The following is a 22,094-nucleotide window of genomic DNA, read 5'->3' as shown; positions in this document are numbered from 1 at the left end:
GTGCAGTAAAGCAAATTTAATGCTTTTCGTTGTTTCATTGTGTATGAGAAACTTTTGAAAAACGCTAGAGTGGAGGGAGAGTGTTTTAAAATGAAAACACTATTTTCAGATGTATCCAGAATAATGACGTAGCATACTTTTGAAAACTTATGTTAATCTTGAGTACCTATAGAGTAGTACTACATCCTTCATATCTTTAAAAAGTCTTTAGTTTTATCATATTTACAAAAGAAAGATACAGCTTTACGATTCTCTCCGAAAACAGCCGAGCTCCTGGAGGCGCGCCGTGGACGAAGCTAAAGATTGATGAGAACTTGCGCGCTGATTGTCAACAAAACACAGACATTTGATGCCGTTTCACGTACCATCTGCAGTTCTGAATCATGACCTATCTTTTATAGCTGGGACCGCTCCATCTTTCAGTATCAAACGATGTGCAAATCCAGCATGAAACTGGGCCTTGTTTATAAAACATTCGTCAACAAACACATATGCAAAACTCAGTTTTTGCCCCAAAAAAGAAACCGCATCATCCACTGTTCACGTAACACTGGGTTCTTCGGGAAGCTGAGCAAGGTTATCTTTGCCTTACTACCAAAACCACACTTCTTTAAAGACATTCTTCCTGAGTGAGTTTCATGCAGCAGTGCAGCCGAATAATGCACATTGATGGGTGCACTCTTGCTCTTCCTCTCGTTTTGGTCGATGTGTGCGTGGGCGCGCTCTTTCGGGAGAAATGCCCATACAAGGAGTTCCACCCTTCAGGATGTCATGAAGAGCCAGGATCGAAAAAAAACTTTCTGAAACTTGTAAGAAACCTTTGGCCAGAATCCATGAGAATTAACAGTGTAAATAACTTAACATGCATGAAACAGCATTGGACCCCCGCCCCCCTCTTTTAAAATGAAAACACCATTTTCAGATGTATCCAGATTAATGACATAGCGTAAGATCAAAAAAGCCAGAATAGTGTGATATAAAGTAAAAAAAAAAAAAATCAGTTTTGAGCATAAAAGTCAGAATTTCAGAATGTTAACCAATATATGTTTATCTGGTTTAGTGTTTTTTGTTGTTGTTTTTGAATAATGGGAAGAAAAATGGATAATGGAAATGCTCAGTCTGAACAGTAAAGTTTTATGTCCTAAACTATCAGCTCATTTTCCCCTATTCTACAGCTGTGTCCTCTGATTAAAAAAGGACAAGTGTGAGAGGACTGTGTGTGTGTGCTAGACACGACTTTACTGTCCTCCAGCTCTCAAAACACATACTCCTGTTTCATCCGTCATTCAGCTCTGCCATTAAACCTCCCTGTGTGAGCAATCAACAGCCCAACAAGCTTCCTGGCTTACTACTGAGAGTGTGAGTGTGTGTTCAACAGAAGAAAGGGCACAGAGAGACACCGAAAACAGCAATGAGAGAGAGATGTGTTTGCAGGGTTTCTGACATCTTATCCCTAATGAGAGGCATTTTTGCTATTTTGTGCAGAGATGTTTGCGGCAGGCTTGCTGTGGTTCATCCACGGGTCAGCATCTCTGTAATGATCATTGAAAAGCTCCCATGATAGTCACAAGCACTTCCTCTAAAATATCCACATCATGCTCTCTAGGCATTAAAATACGTTGCTGAAACTCTCAGCTGCTGATACAGTTATTGTCCTCAGTTGCATTAAGGGGCTAGTTCAACCAAAAAGAGAATCAAAATGTTTTCCAAGCTATTATATATGGACCCCTGACTCGAACTGCACCGGATTGTGGGATATCATTGGCAGTGAAGGATACATCTGTGCTGTGTTCTAATGCAGTTATTGTCCTCAGTGGCATTAAATGACTAGTTCACTCAAAAATGTGAATCAAAATCTTTTTCAAGCTATATGGACCCATAATTGGATTGCTGGATAACATTGTCAGTGAAATATACATCTAAAAGCTAACAAAATGAAGGCACCTCATTGGATAAGACGTGTCAATTTGTCTTGTTACCTCTAAGAAGCTTTCTTACTGACTGAAAAGCCAACATTTTTGAGGACATTTGAAGCCATGGGCAAGTAAGACTTTTGTGGCTTAAACTTATAGTATGCAAAATTAAAACAAATTTAATATTTTCCAAACGTCTGCTACGCAAATAAAAGTAGTTTAAAAATACACAACTTACATACGTATGACCTGAATAAGATATTTCACATAAAATACATTTACATTTACATATAGTCAACAAGAGAAAATAATAGTTGAATTGATAAAAAAGTTTACTGTATTGCTGCCTGAATGATCCTTCAGGTCCCACAGATTGTTTGACTTTTCAGCATTTTTGTGTATTTGAACCCAACAAAGACTGTATGGTTTTGAGATCCATCTTTTCACACTAAGGACAACTGAGGGACTCATATACAACTATTACAGAAAATTCAAAAACTCACAATGAATCAAGAGGGTTGGGGGGGAACTTATTTTAAAGTCGTGACGTATTGTCAAGTATGGTGACCCATACTCGAAATTGGCCCTCTGCATTTAACCCATCCAAGTGAGAAGTGAACAAACACACGCACACACACACTGTGAACACTGTTTGTCTTCTGGGAAACATCTAAGAATCTGCTGTCCCTTCTGAATGGCCGTACTAAATGAAAAAAAAAGAAGATATTTAGGCAAAATAAGAAAAAAGCACATCTTCATTTGTTTCAAAAGTTTACACCCCTGGCTGTTAATGCATAGTTTTTCCTTCTGAAGCATCATTGAGCATTTGAACCTTCTGTAATAGTTACATATGACTCCCTCAGTTGTCGCCAGTATGAAAAGATGGGTCTCAGAATCATACAGTCATTGTTGGAAAGGGTTCAAATACACAAAAATGTTAGCCTGGCTATCACCAGACCACATTATGACTTCGTCATGATTCGTGGTCTGGGAACCACATGTTCATTTTCTCGTATTTGAGGCGTGGTTTACGAATGCCCAGAGCCGTTTATTGGGCGATACGAATGTCTATCAAAAGCGCCTGTGCGTAGCTCATAGCCAATCGTTTCAATTATACCGGATGACGTATGTAGAGCGAACGCCTAAAGTTGCTCTTTTTTTTCAAAATAAACTTGCGTTCTAAACTACTTAGAACACTATACCGTGTCTACACCGGACGCGACAGTTGCCGCACCGCAACAGCTAAAGTCTGTCTACACTGGACGCGACAAGGCGACCGTTGCAAATCATTTAAACTTTTGTGTGAGCACGTCATAAATAGAACGCGGCAGCAGATTACAGTCGGGATTTGCCGTGTCTCGCCGCATCCAATGTAGACAGCATAATAGGTTCTAATGTCATTTGTCGCGTCGGGTCACGCCGCTCGCGTCCGGTGTAGACACGAAAGATAACCGCGGCTACTGCCGTGCTGGATCCATAGTAACAAACTGCTTCGGTGAGTCGCATAGAAGGCGTCATCGTCTTGCTGCTCCCTCCCCGTTCTGTGATTGGTTCCCTATCTTAGGTGAAAATTAGGTCCATGGTTTCCAGACTGACTAGAAGCGTGAATAAAATCGCGCTGCGCAAGGCAGTATGGGGACACCCAGGCTACAAAAATGTTGAAAAAACAAAGAATCTGTGGAACCTGAAGGACTTTTCTGAAGAACAGCGGGCAGTTTAACTGTTCTGAACAAACAAGGGACTCATGAACAACTATTCAACTATTATTTTCTCTTGTGGACTATATTAAAGCCTCTTTTATGTGAAATATCATATTCAGGTCAATACTAAATAAAATTGCATTTTTGAATTGTAATATTTGTGATAGCTTTTTTCTTTAATGAATAGAAAGTTCAAAAGAGCATTTATTTGAAATAGAAGTCTGGCATAATGTCTTTGTGAATTTAGTGCACCCTTGCTAAATAAAAATGTAAATAAAAAAAAAAATCTTATTTACCACAAACAGTATATGTTACCATAACATATCCATATGAATTTAAAATAAAATTGAAAGCAAAAAATTCAATATATAAACATACTGTAGGCTACCAGCTATTAATAACTGTCAAAAACCTCAGATGTCAACATAAGCTTTCTGGGCACATTCGTTCACTCACTTTCTCTGTCGGTGATGAAGTGAGCAGAACTGTGCTGATCATGCAACTTCCTGCCTATTTGAGCACAGGAAGAGGGGTCAGACCCTATTTCCGCAGCCTTTGGTGGCGTCCAGAAATTGCTTTTTTTCCTTGAGATTGTAGAAGAGAAGGGGCACTTGATGGAGAGGGCCGGCACTCACTCTCGCCGGCCCCGCTGAGATTACAGTCCGCCCCGTGATTTATGGGCCAGAACCTTCCTCTCTGCCTCTGTGTGAGGGAAGCAAAGATTCGTACAGAAACAGGTGGTTATGGAGAAATGCTCTTAACCGCGGCCAGGTGCATCAACTGTATCGGAATGAAGATGGGAAATCTGAGTGTGTGTGTGTGTGTGTGTGTTGTGTGTGTGTGTGGATGTAGCTGGAATGAGACCTGAGAGACGCTGTGTCATGGATGATTACTTTTTACTATTCCTGCAATTATTCGAGTGATTGAACTGCTGTGAAATATGACTGAGAGAAACTCCTGAATCTTTCTTGCACAGCGGAGATCCTTAAGTCCCACATCGCACACTGGTGGTCTCCGGATGGGGCCAGGCTTGCTTACGCGACCATCAACGACACGCTGGTGCCCAAAATGGAGATCCCAATGTTCACCGGCTCCATCTACCCTACGGCAAGACAATACCATTACCCCAAGGTAAAGATTATGCGCGGCCGTAAACATAAGGATAGTTCTCAAGATGATAATGTGTTATGCTTGAATGTTTTTCTTCCAGGCAGGAGAGGAAAACCCTGTTGTCTCTCTTTATGTTGTCAATCTCAATGGCCCTCTGCACACCGTTGAGATGAGAAGACCGGAGGACCAAAGAATAGGGTAGGCTGACTGTATTCTCATTTACACCTCAAATTAATAGGTTAATTATTAGAGAAAATTACTTTGAAGAAATTAAACTTTGCGTTCAGTAGCAACATTTTTGTGATGAAAATAATAGGAGGTGGGAATAAAAATATATTTCAGTGCTTTCACAGGGTAATGGAATACTTTTGCAAGAGAACGCAACAAAAGAAAGTTTCTTCTATATTAATCAACACTATATTGTGAGAGAGCTCAAAAGTTTTGCAACCAAACGCAAAATATTATACATTTTTTTTATCATCATATCTTCTTAGGGGCATTGATTTTTTGTTATTGCTAAGAACCGATAATGGACGATTTTAAAATTTGGGGTTTTGCTTCGTTTTTAAAAAATAAGGTGCAAGGTACAACAAAGGTATTTCAAATTTAGAAACTGCAATAGACAAGCATGCACAGCTGAAAATCAAATATCAAGTGAAATAATATACAGTTTACAGTGCCTTGCAAAAGTATTCATACCTCATTTTTTTTCTAATTTTCTTATGTTGCTGCCTTATGTTAAACCGCTTTAAATTACTTTTTTCCACATCAATTTACACCCCATACACCATATTGACAATGTAAAAACAGAATTGTCACAACTTCATTCATTTATTACAAATGCATAAGTATTTATACCCTTAACGCAGTACTTATCTGAAGCACCTTTAAAGTCTTTTTGTTATGATGTGACAATTTGCACATTAACATTTGGCAGTTATCTGCCATTTTGCGGCATTGAGCTTTTCTTCTACTTTGACGAGTCCTTCAGTCTTTACCACTGAAAAGCAGCCCCACAGCATGAGGCTACTACCACCACACTTTACTTTTGGAATGGTACTCTGCAGGTGAGCAGTGCCTGGTTCATCAGACTAGAAAATCTTGTTTCTCACAGTCTGAGAGTCTTTTAGGTGCTTTTTGGCAAATTCCAAATGTGTCTTTTCTGAGTCTTGCCACACCGTCATAAAGCCCAGATTGGTGGAGTGCAGTGATGTTTGTCCTTCTGTAAGTTTCTCCTACCGCATATATGATCATAGAGCTCAACTAGAGCTTCATGGTCACCACTCTAACCAAAGCCCTTCTCTATCAGTTGCTTAGCCAGAACTTCTTCCATTAAGGGTATTGGAGACTACATGCTTCTGTGAACCTTCAATGCATTAATTTTTCTGAACTCTTTCCCAGATGTGTGGCTTGATGCAGTCCTCTTTCAGTGCTCTATGGGCAGTTTTTGACATCAGGACTTGGTTTTTGCTCTAATATGCATTTTCAGCTGTTTGTCCTTTCCAAATCATGCCCATTCAATTGAATTTTTCACAGGTTAAATTCACTCAAAGTGTAGTAATGTCTACAAGCAATATGAATGCTCCTGAGCTAAATTTTTAAATGTCCCAGATAAGGGTATGAATACTTATGCAATGGACAAAATTAAGTTTTCTATTTTTTTAATTATTTGAAAAGATGTTAAAACCTGCTTTTTGCTTTGCCATTATGGTGTATGGAGTGTAGATTAATGTGGGGAAAAAAGTAATTTAAAGCAGTTTAACATAAGGCACAACATGAAAAATTAAGGGGTGTGAATACTTTCGCAAAGCACTGTATATACAGTCAAGCCCGAAATGATTCATACCCCTGGCAAATTCTGACTTAAAGGTACTTTTATTCAACCAGCAAGTTTTTTTTGACCGGAAATGACACAGGCTTCTCCCAAAAGATAATAAGACGATCTACAAGAGACATCATTGTGGAAAAAAAATATTTCTAACCTTTATTTACATTTGAACAAAAAGTGGCATGTCCAAAATTATTCATACCCTTCTCAATAATCAATAGAAAAGCCTTTATTGGTCTGTGTCCGTGGAACCCAGCGGTGTGCAGTGTCCGTTGGACTGTCTGCCTTCAGATGTTGCCACCAGCAGAGCCCAGATTCATCAGGATGGCCTTGGTGGTGATCCTTGGATTCTTTTTTACCTCTCTCACTATCCTCCTGGCCAGCACAGGTGTCACTTTTGGCTTCCGACCACGTCCTCTGAGATTTTTCACAGTGCGGAACGTCTTGTATTTTTTTAATAATACTTTGCACTGTAGCCACTGGAACTTCAAAACATTTAGATATGGTCTTATAGGCCTTTCCTGACCTGTAAGCAGTCACAATGCGCAGCTGCAGGTCCTCAGTGAGCTCCTTTGTCTTAGCCATGACTGTCCACAAACCAACAGCAGAAAGCTTCTGTTTTTCACCTGTTGAGTTGATTAAAACAGCTGTTCCCAATGAATCAGGGTAATTAGAATGCTTTAGAACAGCTTGGACTATTTGGAATAGTATAGAACTTTGGATTTTCCCATAGACTGAGTATGAATAATTTTGGACATGCCACTTTTTGTTCAAATGTAAATTAAAGCTGAGAAATATTTTTTTCCATAATGATGCCTCTTGTACATTGTCTTATTATCTTTTGGGAGAAGCCTGTGTCATTTCCGGTCAAAAAAAACTTGCTGGTTGAATAAAAGTAACTTTACGTCAGAATTTGCCAGGGGTATGAATAATTTCTACACACACACACACACACACACACACACACACACACACACACACACACACACACACACACACACATCCCTAGCTGAAAGTATTCTAAAATATGTCTTTATATTTAATAAATGTAAACCCAATTTATTGACAGATATGGATTTAAATTATTTTAAAGACCTTTTAAAGATTGGGTCCAGGCATAGTGATTGGATATATAGTGTTTCTGCTAGAACAGTGATTCTCAACTCCAGTCCTCGGGGCCCACTGCTCTGCACATTTTGTATGTTTCTGAATCTGACACACTCAGTTAAGTTCATGGATCTTTCTCCTAACGAGCTGATTATCTGAATCAGGTGTGTTAAATGAAGGAGACATACAAAATGCAGAGCAGTGGGCCTCGAGGACTGGAGTTGAGAATCACTGTGCTAGAAGACATTTCTGCTTGCTTACTTGTCTTGCAGCGAGTACTATGTGACGATGGTGAAGTGGGCCACAAGCACGAAACTGGCTGTAAACTGGTTGAACCGAGCCCAGAATATCTCCATCTTGACCCTCTGTGTGGCCACAACGGGTGTCTGCACCAAGGTATGCCAGTATTTGTTAAGTACCCTGATAGCACATGTACATCTCGGAGACGTCTATTTGACATCTGCATTTACATTTACATCTGCAAAACGTAGTTTGCCCATCTGCAATACGTCTATTGGACGTTTCCTATCAGATGTCAAATAGACGTATATTAGATGTCTTTAAGATGTTTATGAATTAGAATGTACAGGTCCTTCTCAAAAAATTTGCATATTGTGATAAAGTTCATTATTTTCTGTAATGTACTGATAAACATTAGACTTTCATATATTTTAGATTCATTACACACATTTGAAAGTAGTTCTAGCCTTTTATTGTTTTAATATTGATGATTTTGGCATACAGCTCATGAAAACCCAAAATTCCTATCTCAAAAAATTAGCATATTTCATCCGACCAATAAAAGAAAAGTGTTTTTAATACAAAAAAAGTCAACCTTCAAATAATTATGTTCAGTTATGCCCTCAATACTTGGTCGGGAATCCTTTTGCAGAAATGACTGCTTCAATGCGGCGTGGCATTACTGAACATAATTATTTGAAGGTTGACTTTTTTTGTATTAAAAACACTTTTCTTTTATTGGTCGGATGAAATATGCTAATTTTTTGAGATAGGAATTTTGGGTTTTCATGAGCTGTATGCCAAAATCATCAATATTGAAACAATAAAAGGCTAGAACTACTTTCAAATGTGTGTAATGAATCTAAAATATATGAAAGTCTAATGTTTATCAGTACATTACAGAAAATAATGAACTTTATCACAATATGATAATTTTTTGAGAAGGACCTGTATGTAAAACTTACATCTTACAGACATCTGCCAGACGTTTGGACACAGCAGATGCTTTCCCGATCAAGAGATCTTTAACAGGCATCTTGCAGACGTACGTTTGCTATCTGGGTATAATCCAAAGTGCACTGTAAAGGTCAATTCATGCTTCACAAGGAATTGAAGATGTGCGATACAATGAAGCGACCGTTTCACAGCATAGGTTGATTTTTTTTTTTTTCAATTCACATGAATAGCACTTTAATCGCTGAGGGTTGCCAGGTCACAGCTTTGTGGATTGCTGGTAAATGTTCCTACTCAACTGCAGTGTTACATCTTATTGTTTCATTAAGAAAAGCCCAACCCTTTAAATGCAAGTAAATCACCAATCTTTAACCATTTGCTAATCAACTGTTTAGATTTAGAACTTACCACATTTTAGTTCTAATTACTAAAGTTCTAGCATAAATTTTTTTAAATTGTACATGTAATTATTTTCAATTCATATGAATGTATCTTAGTAAAAAGCTGCGCCATTTTATGAAGATAAGCGGATTTGTTGGAATCATATTTTTCCCAAGGTGTGTGCAGAGGGTTGAATCCACTCACAGACTAAATGAGCCAAAAACTAGATTCTGCACTCTTGTGGTGTTTCACTGCATTTTTTCCATGTGATTTTCTGTTTTTGTTTTAGAAACATGAGGATGAAAGTGAGGGGTGGCTGCACAGACAGGTGAGCATTAACTTCCTCCACCCAGACAAGGGCAAAAAATAAAAATAAAAATGATAAGATGTGCCATGTCAGTGTTTGTCATCGGTAACAGCTTTGAATAGTCGAGGACGTTTGATGTTGTTTGTCTTATCACATTTCCCACAGTACCGTGCTTGAGCTGATATTGTTTTTCCTGATTAGTTTTTCATGTCTGTTTTTTTGCCAGAGGGAGGAAGTAGCCGTATGAAATGTTTTGCAATAACATGAATAAAGGATTGTACGACTCCTGCAGAAATAAGCCTGAGGGCTCAGACTCACTATTACATATGCGCTGCATTATCATAATAATTCACATTCTAATATATGTTGTTATGTTTTTAATACTTACGTTGTTGCTTGGAGACATACGGCCGCTCTGTGCTGCGGACGCATTCTCTAATGCTCCCGCAGGTCTTATAATTCAGTAATTATAAAACTCTGCAGAGCAAACTAAATGACGAAACACTACCATGGGAGGAGAACATCACGATGATAACAGTAATGATGGTGCTGGTGTGGCGGTAATGATCATTTCTTAACAGAATGAAGAGCCGCTGTTCTCTAAAGACGGTCTGAGGCTGTTCTTTACCAGAGCAATCCCACAAGGAGGACTAGGAAAGTTTTTCCACATCTCCATGTCTATCTCACAGGTACAAGCTTCAGCAAAGAGGTTTTTAAACTTTTTGATAAAAGGCAACTAGGCGTCAGTCTAGTTGTAAGCAAAAACTCTGAAAAATACATAGGTGAAACAACCAACCTAAAGACAAAAAAGCACAAAACATCGACAAAATAGACATTATCTATGAAATTTATACTGTTAAATATATCTGAAGTATTTTTTAGATGTATAAACCTTAAGAGAAATTAATATTATGTCTGCCAGTATAATAAAATAAATTAAAATAAATGTATAAAAATTATTTACAATTTTAAAACCCAGCATTAAAGAATGGTTTATCTAAAACCAGTCAGAAAGTTTCATCATTATTTGCAGTTCTTACTCTCACTTTTTTTTTTTGACGAAATAACATTTTTATTGAAGCCTGTTTCCATGACTGAATAAACCATAAAAAAAGGTAATTGCGACTTTTTATCTCAAAATTCACAATTGCGAGTTTATTTCTCACAATTCAGACTTTATTCTTGTGACTGCAAGTTAATATCTTGCATTTATGAGTTCTGAGAAAAAAAAGTCAGAATTGCGAGATATTAACTTGCAGTCACAAGAATAAAGTCTGAATTGTGAGAAATAAACTCGCAATTGTGACTTTTTTCTCAGAATTGTGAGTTTGTTTCTTGCAGTTCTAACTTTTTTTTTTTTTTTTTTTTTCAGAATTATGAAATTTATAGTTATAAAGTTATAAAGTCCAAATCTGGAGAGAAAATATATTTTTTTTTCAGAATTTGTGATGAAGTCTTAATTGCGAGACGATAACTTGCAAAAAAAAGTCGCAATTGTGAGATGTAAACTTAGCAATTATGAGAAAAAAAAAACTGCATCACAATTACAAGTTTTAATCTTGCAGGGGTTTTTTTTGCAATTGCTTGTTTATATCACACAATTCTGAGAAAAAATCATCAGAATTAACAGTTTGTATCTCACAGTTCTGAGAAAAGTGAAAGATATAAAGCTGATAGATTGTGACATCTACAATGAAAGACAAGAACAATAACGTTAATTAAACGACAATATTTAGATAAACATATCTCTCAGTACTGAAAAGCAAAGAGATTAAATTTATTAAAAAAATATTATTGTACACTGCCTAATTCATACAAGTTCCTTCATTTTCCCAAGCCAGTTTATTTTGTGACAGCTAATCACATTTTTACACAGAATTTAAGTGATTAATTTAAAGCCTTTACTTTAGTAATTTCATCAAACATGCTCTACCTTCTCTATTTGTAATATGACACACATTCTTGTATAGGCTATTAAATATTATGTTGCTGAGCATAATATTCTATTATTCACATTCAGTATGATTGATGTCTGTTTTCTTCATAAAGCCCAACAGCAGCACAGATACTCTGCAGTCCATCACATCAGGAGACTGGGACGTCACGCAGGTTCTTGCGTATGATGAGGACAGCCAGTTAATGTGAGCCAATCCACCAACACCACATACTGAACATCAATTATTCATTTGTCTTTAAGAACGGGCTTCTTTTAAAGGGTTTTTGAAATCAAAACTGATTTAAAATATAGCTGCAAGCAGCAATTAAGGGAACAAGCACAAAGAAGGCAAGATAAGTCATGCAAGCATGGTTGGCAGCATCAGACCAACAGCATCAATGAAAATTGTATTTACGATTTTAAGCAAAATGGCTGAAAAATAAAATACAGTCACTATTATTATGATTGATTGATTATTACTTTTGACCAGTAGGTGTTACTGTGGTGGTAGTTTGAGGTGACCATGGCACCAATAAAGATTGGTTTCAATATGTCAAAGCTTTGCAGAGATACAGCCTCAGAAGCAGTTTGGCATCATACCTCAAATTTGTTGCGGTGGTGTACAAAAACTGTTTCATCTATCAACATGAAATCCATAACTTTTTGTCAGCGCAGTCTGAAGATGATCTGACTTGAATTTGGTAAAAATCAGACAAACAGTCTATGAGGATTTTGAAAAAGTAGGTGTTTATAGAAAATCCAAATGACAGACAGGATAAACATCCAACTATGGCAACATTGGTATCGGCATGACCCAGTTTTATTACAAAAAGCTTATTTAATCAAAAGTTATTAGCATTTTACAAAAAAAATCATAATTGATGGTTAATGGATGGTTTATTACTTTTGACCAATAGGTGGCTCTGTTGCCAAATTGATGTGGCGTGGTCACTGTGAGGTGACAATGGCACATACAAAGTTTGGTGTCAATATGTCAAAGCTTTGCAGAGATACGCAGACGCAGTTTGGCATGATTCCAACTAATTTGATGATGCATTAAACGATAACGGTAACACTTTAGTGTAGGGAACAATTCTCACTATTAACAAGTTACTTATAAACATGCCCTATTATTAACATATAGACTGTTTATTAGTACTTATAAAGCAACTTTTCTGCATGACCATATTCTACATCCCTGAATTTAACAACTTTACAACCTTACTAACTATTAATAAGTGGCAAATTAGGAGTTTATTGAGGCAAAAGCCGTAGTTAATCTTAAAATAAAGTGTGACCATGATAACTGTTTCATATATTGACACAAAATCCATACATTTTGTCAGCATGGTCTGAAGATGAGTAAAATTTGATGAAAATTGGACCAATGTTCTAGGAGGAGTCTAAAAATTTTTCAACATAAATCAAAGTAGCGGATAGGAACTTTGGCTAACTATGGCAAAATTGGTATCTATGTTCTTGGCATGACCAATTTTGAGTTTCATTACAATAGGCTAATAAACTCAAAAGTTATTAGCATTTTTGGAAATTTCATTATAACTTTTGACCACAAGGTGGCACTGCCGCTGAACTTTTTCAATACTATCAGGACATGGTGCCGAAGACACATACTGAGTTTCGTAATGATACGCCGCTGCGTTCGTAAAATAAAGCATTTAAGACAAAATTAAAAATGGCCAACACCTTAATTGGCTGACATGGTTCGACATGGTGTCACCGAATCTAGAGCGACCAGTTTTGTGATGTTTGGCCAAAAATAGCCATTTTTCATATTGCCCAAACTGTGCAGGTAGCCTCAGGTTATGTTTGGTCTCAATAGGCTGAAGCATTGTAGAGATATAGCCTCACATCCATTTGTGTGTTCTCTTCGTCAAATTCATTTGTACGTTATTCGAGAACGGTTTGACTAATCAACTTGAATTCCATAACTTTTTGCCAGTATGGTCTGATGATGATCTGAGCCAATTTTGGTGAAAATCAGACAAATCATCTAGGACAAGTTCAAAAAAGTAGGTTTTTTTGAACAATTCAAAATTGTGAAAAATCTTGACCTGTTGAATTTTACATTTAGGTGTTCATTTGGCTCGGCATGAGCCAAAGAATCAGTGGGAAATAAATGTTCTTCTAAAATGTACGGTTTAAAAGTTATAAGCAAAAACACGAGTGAAATTTTGGACAAGTGGTGGCGCTAGAGAATTTGAGTTAGAGACTCCAGTCTTGCTATGGTTAATGTTGAGACTATTCTCTACCAGTGTGCCAAATTTCATAACTTTTCTGGAAGCAGTTCTATGGGCTGCCATAGACTTATAAGAATAATAAGAATGCCAACAGATACAATTTGGTGCTTGGCCTCTAATTACTTTCTTAATTCACATGACTTTTCTGCCTTATTCTCAATGCATCTTTAGTGCACATTATCTCAAATATTTATATTTTATTTTTATTTTTTTTATTTTATCAAAAGAATAATAACTTTCTCCACCTCTGAAGCTATTTTCTTTTCAGCTGATATTATCAAGGTCTCTGTTTTCATCCTCAACACTCCAGCCACAGGATTTCCTTCTCATACAAAAACACTCACTTTCTTGATTCAGTCAGTACACTGGACTACAGTGTAAATATTATGGAATGTCTTTTTATCCTTTTATAGCTAGTGTTATATGGAGTACGTTTTGATGTTTTTCTATATTTTGAACAGATATTTCCTCAGCACTGAAGATGACCCTAAAAGAAGACATCTCTACAGGTACATACAGCACATAAATATTCATGTTTTGTACCTTGTGAAGTTTGGCTTGTGCTGTCACAGGCTTGTTCCCGCTGACAGTGTTAATGTGTCTGTGGTTGTTCCAGCGCAGACACGGTGGGCACCTTCAACCGCCGCTGTCTGTCCTGTGATTTCACTGACAGCTGTGGGTACGTCAGTGGCCTCTTCAGTTCCAGCATGGACTACTTCCTGCTCAGCTGTAAAGGTAGACATCTCTTTGTTTTTGTTTTTTATGTTTCTTGTACTTATCTCTTTTTTATTAAAAGAGTATATAATTATGTTACTTATTATGCTTTTTTACATAACATATAATAGTGTAATATAATTGTAAATAATTATTTTCTATTAAAAAGTCAAGAAATGCAAGGTCAAGAAATGTTAGTGTGAAGTCTTGGTTTAGCTGTTAGGTTAAGAATAAAAAGGAGTGTCTGAACTCACCATAACGCTGAAACATTTTCTATACACGCTTGTGAGTTGACACCACAGTGAATGTTGATTTAAAGCCCTTAAACCTTTTCTTTCAATTTTGTCTCCTGACAAGCTTTATATGTCCGTGATGAGTTCAGTGTTACGCAAGAAGAAACAGGGAAAGGCATGGAGACAGTGAGATGCATTGTCAAAAAGCGTGTTGTTATTGTTCAACAGTGAAGTTTTCATTCTGCAAAGTGCATTGATTATTTGGAGGGCATGTTTCTACTGCAGCTGATATGTTCTGATGGCTTGAATGCTTGTATTCACTGAACCGCTGTGACAGAACTCTTGGAGAAATGACTGTTGTGTTTACGATCAGTGCCGTTGCGGCACTCGTTAAAGTTTCATCACAGGCGCTCATTAACAAAAGCTTTTAAGCACCTTTTTAGTTAGTGGCAGGCTATAAAATAAACTTTAGAGAACTTGTAAAATAACTAGATAAACTGCTCTTGAGTGCTGCTAACATGCACAAGCAATGACAATCATGTACCTTTAATTATATTATTGTTATTAGCTTTGCATAAGAGCATCTGCTAAAATCCATAAATTGTTATTTAATTAGTTTCAGATCATTTTAACTGTACATAAATAGTTATAGCTTTATTTTTCTTTATCATATTGTATTACCTCCCTTTTAGCATAGCACTACTAATTGTTCCAACACTGGATGTAACCCTGGACCACAAAACCAGTCATAAGGATTAATAAACTTTTTGTTGAAATATGGTTTGTTAGGATAGGACAATATTTGGTTGAGATACAACTATTTAAAAACCTGGAATCTGAGGGAGCAAAAAAATCTAAATAGTCAGAAAATCACTTTTAAAGTTGTCCAAATTAAGTTCTTAATTAAACATTAGGTTTTTATATATTTAAGATAATTTACAAAATATATTCATGGAACATGATCTTTACTTAATATCCTAATAATTGTTGGCATCAATAATCAAAAATCAATCATTTTGACTACAATGTACAATGAATACAATGTATTTTTGCCTATTGTTACAAATATTCCTGTGCTACTTAAGACTGGTTTTGTAGTCCAGGGTCACAAATGGGAAACTGTGTTATGATCCAAACTAGATTTTTAACAAGAAAATGTGAGTAGGCAGGCAAAAATTTAAAAACAGGTTGCTAAGAAAATGCACAGTAATTGCCGTGCAATGTAATTGTACAACTTTCCTTAAGTTGTTAAGTTGTTTCCTTAAGTTATGCAGAATGCATCCATGTTGTCGCATTTATCATTGGTCTATGAAATTGAGCTGATAGAAGTATCCAAACTTCTCATCTCCAGCCGTCCGACGACATGTCCTATAGATCCAAACCCCTTCACACCTTCTCCAAGCAATCTCTCCTACGATCCTACCAGAACTCACACACATCATTAACACATCACTTCTCACAGGCATTTTTCCCACTACATTTAAGCAGGCCCGGGTAACCCCACTGCTCAAAAAACCTACACTTAACACTTCACTTGTAGACAACTACAGACCTGTCTCTCTCCTTCCATTCATAGCAAAAACTTTGGAACGAGCTGTTTTCAAACAGCTATCTTTATTTCTCTCACAAAACAATCTACTGGATGCTAACCAGTCAGGGTTCAGGAGTGGCCATTCAACTGAGACTGTGCTACTGTCTGTCACTGAAGCCTTGCGAACTGCAAAAGCTGATTCCAAATCATCAGTACTCATCTTGCTGGACCTATCTGCAGCATTTGACACGGTGAATCACCAGATCCTCCTGTCTACCCTCTCATCGTTGGGCATCACAGGGACTTCACTTCGCTGGTTCAAATCCTATCTCTCTGGTAGGTCTTTCAGGGTGGCCTGGGGAGGGGAGGTATCCAAAACTCATCAACTGGTCCCTGGGGTTCCTCGGGGGTCAGTTCTTGGACCCGCTCCTTTTCTCCATATACACTACATCTCTGGGCCCCATCGTACAGGCATATGTGACCCTGGACCACAAAACCAGTCTTAAGTCGCTGGGGTATATTTGTAGCAATAGCCAAAAATACATTGCATGGGTCAAAATTATTGATTTTTCTTTTATGTCAAAAATCATTAGGAAATTAAGTAAAGATCATGTTCCATGAAGATTTTTTTGTAAAATTCCTACTGTAAACCTATCCAAATGTAATTTTTGATTAGTAATATGCATTGTTAAGAACTTAATTTGGACAACTTTTAAAGGCGATTTTCTCAGTATTTTGATTTTTTTTTGTACCCTTAGATTTCAGATTTTCGAATAGATGTATCTCAGCCAAATATTGTCCGATCCTAACAAACCATATATCAATAGAAAGCTTATTTATTGAGCTTTCATGTGATGTATATATCTCAGTTTTGTAAAATTTAACCTTATGACTGGTTTTGTGGTCCAGGGTCACATATGGCTTCTCTTACCATTGCTATGCCGATGACACATAGCTTTATCTTTCATTCAAACCAGATGATCAGTAGCTGCGCGGATCTCAAGCTGCCTGGCGGATATCTCTGCATGGATGAAGAAACACCATCTACAGCTCAATCTAGCAAAGACTGAGCTCCTTGTCTTTCCTGCCACTCCAAATCTTCAGCATGACTTCTCCATCCAATTAAGTTTATCAACAATTACCCCATCGACTTCAGCCAGAAATCTTGGTGTAATCTTTAATGACCAATTGACGTTTAAAGACCACATAGCTAAAACTGCTAGATCTTGCAGGTTTGCATTGCATAACATCAGAAAGATCAGGTCCTTCCTAACAGAGCATGCTGCACAACTCCTCGTCCAGGCCCTGGTCATTTCCAGGCTGGACTACTGCAATGCTCTTTTAGCCGGTTTTCCAGTATGTACAATCAGACCTCTACAAATGATTCAGAATGCAGCAGTACGGCTGGTCTTCAATGAGCCCAAAAAGGCCCATGTCACACCTCTCTTCATATCCCTGCACTGGCTACCGGTTGCGACTCGCATCAAATTTAAGACACTGATGCTGGCATATAGGACAGCCACCGGCTCATCACCTGCCTACCTCCATTCACTACTATGAATCTACACTCCCTCCAGAAGTCTGAGATCCTCTAGTGAAAGACGCCTCATTGTACCACCACAGAGAGGCATGAAATCACTTTTCAGAACATTCTCGTTCAACGTTCCTGCCTGGTGGAATGATCTTCCCACCCCTATCTGGAATGCAGACTCCTTAACAGTTTTCAAGCGACTGCTGAATACCCATTTTTTTTTCGACACTATTTGACTCAATTAAAAAAAAAAAAAAAAAAAAAAAAAACTGTTCTCCTCTCTTTCTTGATCTTCCCTTTCTAGCCAGTACTCATCTAACTATGCCTGATCTATGGTATTTTTGAGCACTTTGTATGTTGAACTGCCTCCTTGGGATGAATCACTTGTTGTATTCCCAATTGTAAGTCGCTTTGGATAAAAGCATCTGCTAAGTGAATAAATGTAAATTATTTGTTGACAATTATGTTGGTATGTTTTTAGGTCCTGATGTTCCTTATGTGTCGGTTTACAGCACCCATGACAGACAGAGTGAGTATCCAGCCTTTCTCCTCTCTGTATTGTTTGTGTTTTCGAATTTTGGATGAAACTTTATGCTCTTTCTGTACCACAATATATGGGTTACCCAGAGACCACTGGGCTAGTGGGAAAAACTATGGTGAAGAGAGAGTCTCAAAGTTGACCATGCATGAGCAAAGATGGTTCATTTCAGGGGTTATGTGCCATCTGAGCAAGTGCCATTCCACCTCCATGTTTGTCGTTGAGTTGAGTTGATGCCAAAGAGCTCGATATTAGTCTCATCTGATGGCAACACAATTACCCAGTTCTCCTCTAAATCATTCAGATGTTCATTGGCAAACTTTAGACATTTTTTGTAGTTCTGTGCTGATTCCACACCATTCTCATGCTCATTGAAACTCCATAAGGTGAGATCTTGCATCGAGCCCCAAACCGAGAGTTTAAGACTCTCCCTTTAAGAGAGTGCTTCTAATCTCAGCTAGTTAGCTGTATAAAAGACATCTGGGAGCCAGAAATCTCGCTGATTGATAGGGGATCAAATACTTATTTCACTCATTTAAATGCAAATCAATTTCTAACTTTTTTTGAATTGCCTTTTCTGGATTTTTTTGTTGTTATTCTGTCTCTCGCTGTTAAAAAAAAAACCTACCATTAAAATGATAGACTAATAATTTCTTAGTCAGTGGGCAAACACAAAATCAGCAAAGATTTTTTTTTTTCCCTCACTGTATGTCAATAGATGTATAATTAATGTAGGGCATAGACTATTTAATGACTTGATTAACCTTAATCTCATCTGTTTCATTATCATCCCTCCCATAATTTGTATTTTAGCAGCTGAGGAAACTCTTTTTTTTATGAGTGGATCATTTAACCTATATTTGTGGTGCAGCTAAAAGTGAAAAGAGGTATGGCAGAGCATAGGGAACTGCTTGGAAAAAGCGTTCCACAAGGTCACAAATTAATTTTCGGTGAGAAGGTCAGGCAGAATGAAGAGTGAGTGCAAGACTGTGAAACTGCCAGAATATGGTGGGAGCACCAGGTGCACAGAACACTGCCCTGGGCAACTGTCTGTATTGCCTACTCCTCAAATCTATTTAATTATCACAATTTGTGCAGTAATGGAGTCATATTTCATTGCTGGGTCATTTCAGTTTGGTGGATTTGGTCCTTATGAAGCAATACTGCTTATTTTACATAAAATGTTAATCAGCTTTCATTCCACATGAATTTCCATGCATACTGTAGGTGCTGACACAAATTTATGCACAAGTCATGTTATCTGAACTTTACTTTGAAATAAAGGTTACATATGTATTTTCTAAATTAGCAATTTGTATGTGTTAGTGCATACATTTACTTGACAATTTATTGTAATACATAAAATTTTAATATATAAACCATTCAATTAGTTTGTATCTCTTAAACTCTAGTTCACCGTTACATTAGTGCCACTTGCCATTTCAAATATTGTGCCTATGCCCTAAATCGCACGACTTCCCAGAGACATCATTTCCTTTGAAAGTATTAGGGGCCGTTTACGTGACACAGTTTTTTACTAACAAAAGACAAACAAAAGACTTCATATGCATTTTGGTCATTCATTTACACAACAATGGTGGAAAATACACTGTTTTTATTCATTTTCACAGATCTGTGTGAATGGGGATTGTTTTGACAATGTTGTCGTCTGTACCTGAAACTTTTCAAAAATTAAAAGGAAAGGATTGTTTTAGTATATCTATTTAAATACTTATTCTTCATCTTCTAGCATGTTGTTTTTTCCTAGCTAGTAATGGGTTTCGTTCTCTTCAAAGATCTATTCTCTTACACATTGCATTGTAAAATGCATTGGATAAATGTCCTAGACCACATGTAAAATATTTGGTCAGGATTTTTGTGTTATACTAGCCTGACCTTGACCAGTATGTTTTGTTTTTTTCAAGTAGATATTTTCTCCCTCTGATAAAAATAAAATTATGTTTTTTCCCCCAACAAACCTGCTCAGTTCAAAATTCACTCAACTGTAGGAATGACTCTTTTTTTTCAAACACAGAGAATAGTTTGGTTAAAGTCCCACTGCAGTCACTAATTGTATCCCTTAAAACTAATTTTTGATCATAAGAATGACATTTTCCACCCTATAAAAAATCATTTCTTTGTGTCATGAATATAGCTTAGACCCATACCTCATTTAGTATAAGTGGATCCATGAATATGCTAACTGGTCCTTGCTTCCACTCAATCACACCAACTCAGACCTGCTTCACTTTCAGTTAACTGAAGTAGCTACACAATGCCAAGTGGCAATATTGGATAAATGGATATCGGAGAGTGAATCTGTGAGTGAATTTCTTGCATAGAAAGCATGTATAAAGAGCGCTCCCCTTATAATCAGTAAAAACCTGTCAGTCATCTTAGTTCATCACAATCTCACATGTTATAAGAAGGATTTGTGAGCATGCATAACTCGGTACTGAACAAAACTCTTGTGTTTTGAGTGGTGAGTGGATTCTGACTAACTGAAAGGGGTCCTATTATGCTTTTTTGTTACTTTTTGAATTTTAGTCAGTGTTTGTGCGTATTTTTGGCCATAAAAACATCTACAAAGTTACAAATCTCAAAATCTACTCCAAAGGGAGATATTTAGTTTTTATAAAATCCCTTTTCAAGAACTACAACGAACTGCTCAAAATGCTACACAGCACTGTTTTCTGGATGTTATGATGACACAAAGCTCATTAGAATATCATTCAAATAAATCCCAATCTCGCAGACTAACGATAGGCCCAACACTACTGTAGCATATTATTGACTCACCCTTCATGCATCCTAGGTGTATATGACTTCCTTCTTTCAGACGAATGCAATCGGAGTTATATTTAAAATTATTCTGGGACTCCCAAGTTTTATAACAGCATAGACAAGTGTTTCTCTCATCAGTCCAATAAAGTTCATCGATCCATAATAAAAGCTGCCTCATATGGCCCTGTGAAAAAAAAATTATAATAATAATTTTTCGAACCACCAAGCATGAGAGCATGTTCTAGTGCACCCCCAAAACAAAATAAAGACTTTGTAAAAAGAGAAAAATAGGACCTCTTTAAACACCTCTGATTGGCAATTACATGCATGAAATTGTGCAGTCTTGGAAATGAAAATATGAGAAGTCCCACCCTGCAAGTAAAAACCAGCAAATGCTGGTTAGGTAAGTTTTGATGCTGGTTTAAGCTGGTCCTTTGCTGATTTATGCTGGTCCTTTTGCTGGTTTATGCTGGTCCTTGAATAAACCAGCAAATGACCAGCGTAAGCCAGCTAAGGACCAGCTTAAACCAGCATCAAAACATACCTAACCAGCATATGCTGTTTTTTCACCAAGGGCAGAACTGAATACATGCTTGTGATGGAAAACGAGCGGAGTTTCAAACTGCGTTTTTGGTACACTGCTAGCCTGGGTTTTCTCATGCTACCTTGTGCGCAGCGCAATTTTATTCACGCTGCTAGGCAGCCTGGAGTCCATGGACCAAATTTTCACCTCAGATAGGGAACCAATCACAGAACGGGGAGGGAGCAGCAAAACAATGCCGCCTTCTATGCGACTCACCGAAGCAGTTTGTTTATAACTATGGATCCAGCATGGCAGCAGACGTGAAGTTATCTTTCGATGCAGCCTTAGATAGTGTTCTAAGAAGTTTAGAACGCAAGTTTATTTTGAAAAAAGAGCAACTTTTGGCGTTAAACCATTTCATAACCAAGAAGGATGTTTTTGAAACGATTGGCTATGAGCTACGCGCAGGTGCATTTGATAAACATTCGTAGTGCCCAATAAACGGC

The 22,094-nt window shown here is 37.3% G+C and overlaps 1 protein-coding gene across 1 annotated transcript in view; it reads left to right on the top strand.

The window, feature by feature from the left end:
* LOC141300003 (A-type potassium channel modulatory protein DPP6-like) overlaps window positions 1–22,094 on the top strand; it is a 69,727-nt gene that overhangs the window by 33,665 nt on the left and 13,968 nt on the right. Inside the window, exons 7-15 of the mRNA XM_073830304.1 lie at window positions 4,590–4,744; window positions 4,824–4,921; window positions 7,931–8,054; window positions 9,523–9,561; window positions 10,122–10,229; window positions 11,590–11,681; window positions 14,196–14,243; window positions 14,351–14,469; window positions 18,225–18,272. Coding sequence (XP_073686405.1) covers window positions 4,590–4,744; window positions 4,824–4,921; window positions 7,931–8,054; window positions 9,523–9,561; window positions 10,122–10,229; window positions 11,590–11,681; window positions 14,196–14,243; window positions 14,351–14,469; window positions 18,225–18,272 — 831 coding nt within the window. The remainder of the gene's footprint in view (window positions 1–4,589; window positions 4,745–4,823; window positions 4,922–7,930; window positions 8,055–9,522; window positions 9,562–10,121; window positions 10,230–11,589; window positions 11,682–14,195; window positions 14,244–14,350; window positions 14,470–18,224; window positions 18,273–22,094) is intronic.

Source organism: Garra rufa, chromosome 24, assembly GCF_049309525.1.
Source record: "Garra rufa chromosome 24, GarRuf1.0, whole genome shotgun sequence".
Lineage (NCBI taxonomy): Eukaryota > Metazoa > Chordata > Actinopteri > Cypriniformes > Cyprinidae > Garra > Garra rufa.
This window is presented reverse-complemented; position numbering and strand designations above follow the sequence as displayed.